This window comes from Giraffa tippelskirchi, chromosome 5 (genome assembly GCF_054371585.1).
Source record: "Giraffa tippelskirchi isolate mGirTip1 chromosome 5, T2T-mGirTip1v1.2.pri, whole genome shotgun sequence".
Classification (NCBI taxonomy): domain Eukaryota; kingdom Metazoa; phylum Chordata; class Mammalia; order Artiodactyla; family Giraffidae; genus Giraffa; species Giraffa tippelskirchi.
The window spans coordinates 138,997,088-139,009,799 of record NC_137279.1 but is presented as its reverse complement, the minus strand read 5'-3'; the positions used below and the strand labels follow the sequence as shown (position 1 = coordinate 139,009,799).

The 12,712-nt window shown below is 34.1% G+C and overlaps 1 protein-coding gene across 29 annotated transcripts in view; it reads left to right on the top strand.

The window, feature by feature from the left end:
* ADGRL2 (adhesion G protein-coupled receptor L2) overlaps positions 1 to 9,676 on the top strand; it is a 208,514-nt gene extending 198,838 nt beyond the window's left edge. For 19 of the 29 annotated variants that reach the window (XM_081493828.1, XM_081493848.1, XM_081493830.1 and 16 more), the window contains 3 exons: positions 1,717 to 1,845; positions 2,392 to 2,488; positions 7,638 to 9,676. In XM_081493828.1, the coding sequence (XP_081349954.1) occupies positions 1,717 to 1,845; positions 2,392 to 2,488; positions 7,638 to 8,392 (981 nt within the window). In that variant the 3' untranslated portion in view covers positions 8,393 to 9,676. Of the gene's footprint in view, positions 1 to 1,716; positions 1,846 to 2,391; positions 2,489 to 4,181; positions 4,311 to 4,547; positions 4,630 to 5,161; positions 5,180 to 6,899; positions 6,953 to 7,637 lie in introns of all 29 variants that reach the window. The other 10 variants (XM_081493839.1, XM_081493836.1, XM_081493841.1 and 7 more) reach the window with 4 other exon arrangements.
* The last annotated feature ends 3,036 nt before the right edge of the window (positions 9,677 to 12,712 follow it).

Here is a 12,712-nt window from a genome sequence, read left to right as displayed (position 1 = left end):
TAAAATACCATTGTGATTGCCATTGTCTTGGTTATATAGCATTTCAGAGCAGTTAATAGCCATTAAATGTGCAAAAATTCTTTTGATGTATCACGTCTTATTTAATAACACTGAACTTTAACTTGCTAAACATTATACAGGTATGACCTTGTAATTACTTTGGCTTTTATATATTTTCTACATAGATGAGCAGGTTATATACATGCAGATGATCACATATTCATAACTTCTGTCAGATGTTTTCGATAAAGCATAATCTTAGCAGAAAAAGAATGATATCATCATTATTTCCTCATAGGGTTTGTGTATTAATTTTGCAGAGATTTTGCTGTGCTTGTTAATTAACAATTATCTCTTTAAGTTATTGTGTTACACTTCGTTTGAACAAGTTCTGCTTAGTCTTGGATACGTCGTATTCGATATTGCCATGATGAGTTGTTAGAACATAATATAAGATGATTTAGTTAAAATCGTGGTTCTAACTGCTTGCGTGAATATATTTAGACAAAGAAAATACTTTGAAAGTTCAACCACATTGTTATTTGTTCTAATAGCTATAATTAAATAAAGCTAAGAGAATGAAAATGCAAGTGCACTTAGATTTAAAAGGTCATTAGTGACTTTAATTCTCTAATTTCCCAAGAAATAAGTGTCAAGAGTTTTGGTCTTTGCAGTGATAGTGCACATAGAACTATGATCTGTAGGGAGAGGGTGTGGAAGGTTGTCAGGCGGCTTTGAGTGTTTTTTGAAACCTACTAGAAAAACATAATTTCATGTGCAGCCTTTCATCCTTCCTTCTTATAATTTCAAAGTCTGGCTCTTAGCTACATGAAGCATATTTGTATGCCAAAATATAGCTGCACAGAATCCAGAAATATCCCCCACTCCTCCCAATTCTTGACCACCTAAGTGGGGCCCTATTATTTAGCATTGCTTGGACTCCACTTTTTAAAGTGTAATCTTTCATTTAGGCCTAAGAACTTTTCTGTCTAGTCATATATCCAAGCTTCAGAGGAAAAGGGAAATTACGTGGGTAACTCATTAATGTGAATGGAAATTGCATAAATAGTTCCCTTATGTGCTAATGAAGTGAATAAGCATCTTAGACTCTCTACACTAAGTGTTAGAGCTAGACACATCAGAAAATGAAGAAAACATTCCATCCTAATTAATGGCATATGTATCAAAGGACATTATTTCCCCTTTATTCTTGTGCCAATGTAGTCTTTCATTATAAAGAAGTTACCCACAACACTGTGCAATCCAGTAAAAGAAGTTATGTATTGACCTACCTAAGAGGACATGAAGCATATGAAACTTAAATGACTGAATTACGAGTGGTTAAATGTAATTAAGCAAGGAAAATACTAAATTTTGATCCTGTTTTCTTGGCATGAGATAGAAAATTGGGTTGACTAAGGCTATTGCTAGAATAAGACTTTTAAAATATTACCATTGTATTAATTAATAACATTTGCACAATAATATCATGGTAGAAAGCATATTTCTACATATTATATCACACCTTAAAAATCCGACTGGACTGTCTAGTGGACAGAGGTGTTTTTCCAATTGCCAATTCAATCGAATTTGATTTTGTAATCTCCACGGAAAAGGGTTAGTGGAACTTTTCATCTCCTCTGCTCATTTAATTAGAGAGCAAGAGGAGCAAGTATGTTTATATTAATCCCTTGATCTCGTGGTTATTCCATGCAGGTACGAAAAGAATATGGCAAGTGCTTCAGACATTCATATTGCTGCGGCGGCCTCCCGACTGAGAGTCCCCACAGCTCAGTGAAGGCATCCACCACCAGAACCAGTGCTCGCTATTCCTCTGGCACACAGGTAACAAAGACTTTGACAGCATCTTTAATTAACCTTCTTTATAGAATGCCTTCTGAGACATGTTCTGTTCAGATGCACTAATTGTCTTCTCAGTATAATATCTAGGTAGCAAATTCTTGCCCTCTTAGTGTTTTGGTTTTAATATATTATTAAGTATTTCTGCAAGATATTTCTTTAGGTATAAACATCCTTTTTCAAGAGGTATACTTCTTTAAGAAATATGTCACAATAGTTTGATATCCTAAGCTCACATAATACAGGACTCGGAGCATTCAATAAACATTTGTTAGTCAACCATCATCTCCACTTTAAACAAAGACAATAATTGAAAATTTCTATAAGATTAGAAGATTAAATATTCCTTAATAACGAAGAAACACAGCAGTATAGACTTCCTTAGTTTAAGAACAGAATCAATACACATTTTTTTTAAAGTTAAAAGATAATCCTGCACAGATTGTTTAAGGTAAATCTTTGTGTTTCTTTAATGTAAGGTAAGCTTGGGAAAGCTAACGTAACATGTGTCTTGCTATTTTATGTTAATAGAGTCGTATAAGAAGGATGTGGAATGACACTGTGAGAAAACAATCTGAATCTTCTTTTATCTCAGGTGACATCAATAGCACTTCAACACTTAATCAAGGTCAGTTACTAGGAAAATTTGAGTTTACTATATAAATTTTGTGCCTTTTGCCAATTTACAATAATTCTAGAGGAAACACTGACTTTTTCTCTCAAATGAGTTTATATCATAAGCTCTTTCTTAAACCTGTTGAGTCATCTTTTGTCCTTTATTAAAGTACATATAAATTCTTTTTATTCAATAATGTAATGCAAAAAGTATAATTTCAAACTCCACGTTAATAGAGTAAGGTTGGAAAACGTAATTTCTGAGAACATACTTTGCCACAGATTAAAATATGTTCCTAGGGATACAAGTTATTCCTTTCTAAATGTACATTTATGAAAATTTTCTTCTTAAAAAATTAATATAATTAGAAAACAACTGCTCACATTAAACAGTGCCAGTTTTGAAGTAAAAAATCCAATTTGTAAAATTCTTCTGTTCTTATATTTCTTTCAAAAATAAATGTTAAAAACATTTATAGTAACTCTTCATAAATAATTAAAATACATGAGAACTTATGAAGTAATTTTTACATTTGAATTGTTATTTTTAATGTGTCTACAATTATAGCCTTATCACATAATCAACATAATTCTAACTTAAATTAATATGGCAAATAAAATAACTTAGCAAGATAAGGACACAAGTGCATCTACAGACACATATTCCCGAGTACAAGCTTAGTAAATTTCAATTTATTATGAAAAAAATCTTGTATTATTTTATATGTTCTTAGAAAGGTAATTTATCAAGTAATTTCAGTTTTGATATACTGTTATAATGTAATATATTTTATCACAATGAAATATTAAAGACGTTTCTCATTGTTGGCATTGTTCTGATGAGATTCTGTTTTAAAATGAAAAAAGCATATGTATGACATCAAAACCAACTTGAATTTTAAAATATTTTTAGCCAAATTACATTAGCTATGCAAAACATATGTTTGATAAGTATTGAAAGGTTTGTAATTTGTCAATTAGAATGAGTGAAATGTGTGTTTATTCCATTGCTCTGATGTTTTACCTGATTCTGTTAAGATGACTATCAAAAAGCAAATGAATTATTCAATGACTCATTTTTGAAACCTGGCAAATAAGATCATAGAAGGAAAAGTCTTGCTGCATATAATCGGTGAATGGTCTAATAATTCATTGTACGCAGTCTCTTTTTTTCCCTCAGCATGTGTGCTCTTGCATTTACTAAGAGAAGCTTGGTGCAATGCGTCATACTTTTTATGTGTTTGTGAAAGTTGTTTTTCCTCCTGCTTGTATCAAAGTTGGTATTAACACAGATGTTTTCATGAGGGATAATCCCACACCTGTAAATCCTGAAAGTTTGAGATTCCCTCTTCTGGGCTTCAGTGGTTAGGTTTTTAATATTAAGCAGTAACATCTTGAAACATAATGTTGATCTCTGTGCATTTAATTGCCATTTTTGTTTAACAGTGATTTTGTATAAATTAGTAAATGTCATCCTCAGCAGGTGTTTACTTGGGGGACTTAGAAAGCACCTGTGAATTATTGAAATTTAACTTTCCTCTCCCCTTTCTCCTTCAAATTAGTAGTTCAAATACAGTCAGAGAATTTCAGCAGATTTTCCTTTGCCAACTTATCCACTACCCTTGATGAATACAAAAAGTACTTTACTGCAACTGTAACACGAAAACAAGAGAACTGATGTATTTTTTTCTGTTTCTTTGCTTTAGGAATGACTGGCAATTACCTACTAACAAACCCTCTTCTTCGACCCCACGGCACTAACAACCCCTATAACACATTGCTCGCTGAAACAGTTGTATGTAATGCCCCTTCAGCTCCTGTATTTAACTCACCAGGTGTGCTTATACTTACGAATACAACTACCTTTCTTTGCTGCTAAACAGAGCTCTGATCTTTACCCTTTTTCTAGAATACTCAAGTTGCCATATACTTATTATTATATCCTTAATTTCTCAGTTAAAAAGAATTATGATATTGCTCGTGCCAGGCTTCTAAAACTGCACTATATTATAGTACAGTAAAAACTCAGTCGTGATAGTATTTACAAATAATTATCCATGTTTTTGACACAGGTGGCATAAATCTTAATATATTATTACAGGACTGACATCACATGGTCCGAGAGCCCATCTTCAAGATTTATATCATTTAGAGGTATCCTATCTATGTAATATACTATTCAGTTGACTCTAAAGCTTGCTGATAGAGTTTGTTTCTGGCATGACTTAGCTAATAAAGATAATTTGGATGCCTAGGTATAGAAAACTGCATCCAGCATTATCAATCTAACCAAACTATAGTATAGTGCAGCTTTATGGTAGTTTTTCTTTTTTTATTAAAAAACTTTTAGAATAAAGTTAATATCACTTAGTTTCTATCTGTAGTTATTTTGGGGGGAGGAGAAGAGATTGTCACTAACCCATCCTGTATTTTATTATGTTTTCTAATAGCTTATTTATTTTAAAAATATATTTATTATATTTAATATTAACAGAATTTGCAAGATTTTGGTGAAAGTTATTACATAATTACTATTAGCATGTAATCTTTATTTGTAATTCATATTTGCCACTAAATTAAACACAGAACTTCGTTTCCATTTTTTTCTTGAAATTCTTTTTTAACGTAACTGCAGCTTCTCTTTTCATTCTCTTGTTTTTCTTACTTTCCTTATGCTTTCCTCTAGCAACCTACAGAGAGACAAGTATGGGAGTAAAACTTAACTTTGCCTATCAAATGTAAATTTTTTCAGCATGATTTTTAACCGACACAATTAAAACATAAGTAGCAGTCATGAAGTAGACTCAGCGGGCAAGTGGTTCACAATTTGCAACTCACATGTTTCCAAATTCAAACAGTACATTTACATGTACTGCCTTTTGTCAGTAATAGAGGTCTGTAGCAAATGCTGTTCATACTTAAGTACATGCAATGCTGAAATAATTTGCTTCTTAAAGCCTGAGGTACTGTCAACCCGAATGCTGAATAATTGACTTATCATTTCTGCATTCCCACAGTAATCTTGCTACAGGCTGTGGAAAGTCTTCCAGTGAATTACCTGAACTTGGGCAGAAAAAGTTGCCTCTTCAAAACCAGCCAAAGATGTGCTTAGATCTGCAGTGTATCATAGAAAACACCTTTTGGATTATCCAGTATATATTCTTATATTTATTAAACAATAATACAAAGAAAGAAAAATGACAAGGTCATACCTCTATGGAGGAAACATGCTAGCAACTGATCCCTGTGTCACTGTAATTTAAAACATCAAATGTTTCCTAGTAATTGATCTTCTAAAATTTGTGGCACATATATGAATTTATTAAGCTAGTGAATCATGTCAACCAGGCTGAAGGAAGCCTTGCAAAGAACTATCATTACTTCATTTTGTTATATGTGCCACGGAGCATAGTATGAACCAAATTGTCAATTTTTCAAATGTAGAAGTTGGATCAGAATTTTTAAAATAGCATGAGTCAACAATATGATCCCTCCTATTTTCTTATTTTCTGCTAATGATAATTAACTGAGCAATTATGAGTTATTTGTTGATTGTGACATTGAGTTTTCTAGGATAATCTGCAGCTTTATAAGTGGAGTGAGCACTAAAAAGGGAAATTTTCCTATTTTTTCCAAGAATTAATTTTTTTCCTAAACTCCTCCAAGCCTTGCATACAATGCAGCAGCCTCACAGTGGTCAGTTTCATTTCAATAACATCATTTCATTCTTTTTTTTTCCAGACCTATCTGTAGACAAGTGATTTTTTTCTCTAGGATTTTGAGAATGAATAACCTAACTTTCCATGGTACAGACCATTTAATTTTCTCTAAAACTTTTTTTTTTTCATCTGCCTGAGAAGCACTGTGATGTCTTAGTTTACATGTTTATGTGTCTGTAGAAAAACACAAAGAGAGCATGTTACCATATTTTTTTTCCTCCTAAACCTCTTTTCATATCTTCAGCAGATGTATCCAATCTTTCATTCCTTTAGAGATAAAAATATATTAGTCAAGGCTGACACCCTTTTCCCATTCCACAGTTAATACTTACTCTTGGTTTAATTTCTGTGACCCATATTTAAGAAATCTCCTAACATTTCTGCGTTTAACCTCCATGCCCATGGTGTCTGTGGGCCAGTCTCGTATAGTAGACTCTGCTGGTTCATTAGAAGCTGTCACTGTGACTGATGCAGACTGCAGGGCTGCAGGCAAACTTTGACCATTAGAAGCCTGGGGCCATTGCTACTAGAGTATTACTACCAAAACAAAAGTTCAAAATCATAAGAAATATTCAATGAAAAAGCAAAAGGCTGCTATTGCTGGTAATCTAATTTGTTGAACCCTTGCTCTGACTAAGTTGCTGAGAAGCTTAGAGATTCTTCATCATGTTACAATAAATCATTTTACTTTTTTTTATATATCAGCTACTCTTAGGCCAGATAGCCTGAGCAGACAGACATGATGTGAGTTGTCCAAAGTGAGTCATTCCACCTGCTGTCTATCGTGTTGTTGGATGGTGCTTGTGGGCCCCTGGTCCAGTCAGTGTGAGAGATGGCTATCTTTGTTTAACATGAATTCTTTGTGTCTGTCCATTTTTTCATTATTTGTTTTACTTCATCTCCAGAAAAAGGAAACGTTAGAATGTTGTTTAAAGAGTTGCTTGCCAGTTTTGTGGGTTTATGTTGTACATTTGCCTTCAGTTTTTGTATGTGACTTATTCCCTTTTAATTTAGTGTTGTTTAGGACAAATTCTGTTAATTTTATTTTTATAAACCATAGTCTCGTACTTTAAAATGTAAATGTCACTAATAAATTGCTTTGCATTAACTATGCAAGGGCATGGAGTGAAGTCTTCTTTGTAAGAGTGTCAGAGATTTGACCAAAAATCAATTGATACTGTCTCCTCAAAATTGATGAATCAACATTCTGTATGCCCTTTTCCCTCCCCAGAAAACAGTATTATTTTTTCACACTTGTTCCTGTTATCTAAGGGGTTGCAACTGTTTACAGTTGGGAACGCGGGAAAGCCTGACACTTTCCAAGTGTTAGCTTTCGAATACAACTTTGTCCTGAACGACATTAAAAAGTTTTGTTCTAAAGAAGTAACGATCCTCTCATCAGGAGCAGAGACAGTAATGGGACCCCTCCCTTTTCTGTTTCAGGACATTCACTGAACAATGCCAGGGATACAAGTGCCATGGATACTCTACCGCTAAATGGTAATTTTAACAACAGCTACTCACTGCGCAAGGGGGACTATAATGACAGCGTGCAGGTTGTGGACTGTGGACTAAGTCTGAATGATACCGCTTTTGAGAAGATGATCATTTCAGAATTAGTGCACAACAACCTACGGGGCAGCAGCAAGGCTCACAACCTCGAGCTCACACTACCAGTGAAGCCTGTGATTGGAGGGAGCAGCAGCGAAGATGATGCTATTGTGGCAGATGCTTCATCTCTAATGCATGGTGACAATCCTGGACTGGAGCTCCATCACAAAGAACTCGAGGCCCCGCTCATCCCTCAGAGGACTCACTCCCTTCTGTACCAACCCCAGAAGAAAGCGAAGCCCGAGGGGACTGACAGCTACGTATCCCAGCTGACAGCCGAGGCCGAGGACCATCTCCAGTCCCCCAACAGAGACTCTCTGTACACAAGCATGCCCAACCTTAGAGACTCTCCCTATCAGGAGAGCAGCCCCGACATGGAAGAAGACCTGTCTCCGTCCCGGAGGAGTGAGAACGAGGACATCTACTATAAGAGCATGCCAAACCTTGGAGCTGGCCACCAGCTTCAGATGTGCTACCAGATCAGCAGGGGCAATAGTGATGGTTACATAATCCCCATTAACAAAGAAGGGTGTATTCCAGAAGGAGACGTCAGAGAAGGACAAATGCAGCTGGTGACAAGTCTCTAATAGTGCCACTAAGGAATTCCAGAGGCCACACGCAAGTAGTGAATACAGACAGACTCTATTGGCCCTATACAGCTCCCTCAGACTCCACTTGAAGAGATGGCCCTGTTGACCTGTGGTTCTCCGGTGTAAAAAAAAAAAATGACTGAACCTTGCAGTTCTGTGAATTTTTATAAAACATAAAAAAAAACTTTGTATATACACAGAGTATACTAAAATGAATTATTTGTTACAAAGAAAAGAGATGCCAACCAGGTATTTTAAGATTCTGCTGCTGTTTAGAGAAGTTGTGAAACAAGCAAAACAGAACTTTCCAGCCATTTTGCTGCAGCAGTTTGTGAACTAAATTTGTAAATATGGCTGCACCATTTTTGTAGGCCTGCATTGTATTATATACAAGACGTAGGCTTTAAAATCCTGTGGGACAAATGTACTGTACCTTACTGTTCCTGACAAGACTTGGAAAAGCAGGAGAGATATTCTGCAGCAGTTTGCAGTTGACTGCAAACCTTTTACATTAAGGCAAAGATTGAAAACATGTTTAACCACTAGCAATCAAGCCACAGGCCTTATTTCATACGTTTCCTCAACTGTACAATGAACTCTTCAAAAATGGCTAAAGAAATTATATTTTGTTCTATTGCTAGGATAAAATAAATACATTTGTGTCCAACTGAAATAGAATTGTCATTAAAAATAATTTTAAAGAGTTTGAAGAAGATATTGTGAAAAGCTCTTGGTTGCACATATGTTATGAAATGTTTTTTCTTACACTTTGTCATGGTAAGTTCTACCCATTTTCACTTATTTTCCACTGTATACAGTGTTCTGCTTTGACATGTTAGTCCTTATTCTTACATTTAAATTTCTTATTGCCAAAAGAGCGTGTTTTATGGAGGAAAAACCTCTTTGAAGCCAGTTATTCCATGCCTTGCACAAATGTGGTGAAATCTAGAAAAGGTTGTGTGTCACCCCTCTGTTTGTTCTTGAACAGGGGGCAGTGAGGGCACTGGGCACTTCTCACAAACTTTCTAGTGACAAAAGGTGCCTATTCTTTTTTAAAAAATGAAATAAAACATGAATATTACTCTTCCATATTCCTTCTGCCTATATTTAGTAATTAATTTATTTTATGATAAAGTTCTAATGAAATGTAAATTGTTTCAGCAAAATTCTGCCTTTCTTTTCATCCCTTTGTGTAAACCTGTTAATAATGAGCCCATCACTAATATCCAGTGTAAAGTTTAACACGGTTTGACAGTAAATAAATGTGAATTTTTTCAAGTAGCTAACGTGCACTTTTATGTATGACATATAATTGGCTTTAATGCATGAATACTTTGCCACCCAGCTCACCTTGGGTATACTAGGTCCTTTCACAATCTAACCCACAAATATGCAAAAGAATACACTTCAGCTGCCTGATGGTTCTATATGCTGAAAAGAATATATTTGTCTTCTAATTGCCAATTACCAATGCACAAAATCTGGCAGATAGGTTTCAATAGGGAAGTATACTGAAAGTATTCGTGTTTGTTTCATTGCAACAGAGCCAAAACAAATAAAAATGAAAAAAGGGAGATGCATTGGAAATTCTCCAAATCGTAAAAAAAAAAAACTTTTCAGCTGTATTGAGAAGAAAATTCTAAAACGTACTTTTAGAGTTTGAAGATTATAAGTATTCCTATAGGCAGCTACGGATGACGACGTTTTTTATCATGGGAAGGTTCAAAAATCATATAATTGAATCTCAACAAATAGATTTTCCCTGTCTACATCATCAGCATTTATACCAAATTCTTCTAAAGTTTATTGGTTCTCTCAAGTGTTTCCACCACGTTAGAAATCACTTTATTTCATGTGGACACGCTTAGTCACGCCTATTTAAAAGAGTAATAAGAAAAACATTTTAAAGTATACTTATCTAATTGTGAATGTAGTAAGGTAGATACTATGTAATAAAATATTATCAATATTTAGTAGGGTCAGAATGGAGGAGTGTATTCACATATGGTTAATTCCTAACAAGTTGGAAATTGACCATAAAAATTATATTAATATTCAAACAGATTTAACAGTCCTCTGAGAAGGGTTTTCATATTTCCTTGGGTAAAATTCTGCAGGAGTTTATAAACTTTTATCTGGTAGAAGAGGACATTATATAATCAAGCATTTTAATTCTCTGTTTTGTTATATATTATCATGTACAAGCGTGAAATTTTACAATGTAATATGATCTGTACTTCCTAGTATACAGGCCAACTATGGTTAGGTTGGTTCAGTGATAAGTTGCCAAAAAAAAAAAAGGCAGCACTGATTGTTCAATTCATGGTATTTCTCTTGAGGCTGTTCTAAAACTGGTATGATGTGAACTAGTACAGAAGTACTTGGTATCTAAATGGTTAATGTTCTCTTCAGCATAGATAATTTACAAGTCTTCATATTAGAGAATACAATTTGGAAGCTATCATTCATCTTTGCTGCTGAAAGAATCTCTTTAAAATGAATTTTCTTTTAAAAATATATAAATATTGCCTTAAATTCTATCCAGGATTCCCCCTAGTACAGATTAATTTCTTAGGTTTAAAATTGTTCATCTATTGACTGATGTATTATCAACCTAGTAGTTTCTTTGCGTCTGTCCAGATCACCTGGATATACAATTTCCACATTCTTAATTGTTTCTCTTTGTGGTAGTAAAAACTGTGAATTTTTATTAAGTCACATTATTATACCTTATCTCAGGGACAGTTACTCAACTGGCCTATTAATAATAAAGAATGGTTTTTATTTATTTCAGATTTGGCTTGATAAATGTTAGTCCACATTGATCACTTTTATTTTAAAATATAAGCTTGTGTTTGTTCTCTTCACCAATAGAAAAAAATGATTGCTTATACATCTGTATATATTCATCTTATAGGCTTTCAAAATTATTTATGTGGAAGACAATCCCTTAAAGTCCATAAATTAGTTAAATATGTCAGCAGCTCAACTCATCCACATTCATTTGAGCATAATTATATATATTAACCAGAAAAACAACAGCAACAATTATTTGACAGAAAGTCACTGCCACTATGCTTCCCCCGGAAGAAGCATCAGACACAAATTCACTGCCCAATATTAAGAGAAAAATTCATGTGCATTTGTTATATGGGTGTATTCAGGATGCCTGCTTTATGTATGTATTTAAATGATAAATGAGAAAATGTAATTTTTCATCAATTCAATTTTGAACCTCAGGCTTAAGGCTGACCTTTAAGATGTTCTCGTGGGATAGAATGCTTTGTAAAAAACTTCAACTTGGTAAAATTTTTATTGCAGTTATACCCTTCTAAGTAGAAAAACTTAAAAGAATGCATACAAGTTGAATTTCTGAAGTGAAACAGCTCTTCATATTTTATTGATACTGAAATTTTCTTTAAAGGCAATAATCCCTACAGTGTTTTAAAAATAAAACTTAGTACCAAGATTTCACATGGTTCTGTGTTCCACATATTTCTCTTTCTATGAAATTGTTGTGTTAAATCTCAAACAGTATGGAAGGTTGAATATAGATGAACATTGTTTCACTGGGTAATACAATTAGTATACTTTTTTGGTGAAAATAACATGCTTCCTGCTAGTGAGTATCACGTTGATTGTGAATAGTCCTTCGATAGCATGTGTTGGCAGCCTGGAGCATTAGGGCTCAAGGATGAGTGAATACTAGTGGGTTTGGAGGTTAACTTATGACCGTCCTGATTATCATTTGAAAGGTATAAAATGCAAATTTTCTGTCATGTCACTCTGAGTCTTTCTCCAAACGATCGTAGAGACACTTTATGTTAGCTAAATGCACCAAACAGAAAAACTTGAATGTTTAAAGATGCCATATTTTTAACCACCATGTATTTTGTGCACTTTACTAGTACTTTGTTCCAAAATGTATGGGAACTAATGGAAATTCCTGGACATTATCCAAGTTCATTTCAAGGCGCTATGGGCACTGAGCTTTCAAGGCCACATATCTCTATCAGAGGGCATTAATAAGAAGCTGTAAGTGCACCATGTAATTAGACTAATTAAATATATTGTAAGTGTTTTTCAAATATTGACAATAGACCACCCCTCATCTCTTAATAAGGCTTTTTTTGAGTCTCCATCCCTTTCCTGGTGGCGTTAACTGTTTACTGAGTGTGAAGTTTCTCAGAAAGAAGCCTTCAGACATCAGTTTGACTTTTAAAGCCTATTGTTTTAACTTGTATATTTTTTCTGAATTCATGGCACAGTGAAATGCTGTTAGGTATGCTGGCACTTAACATTATAAATCACTGTATG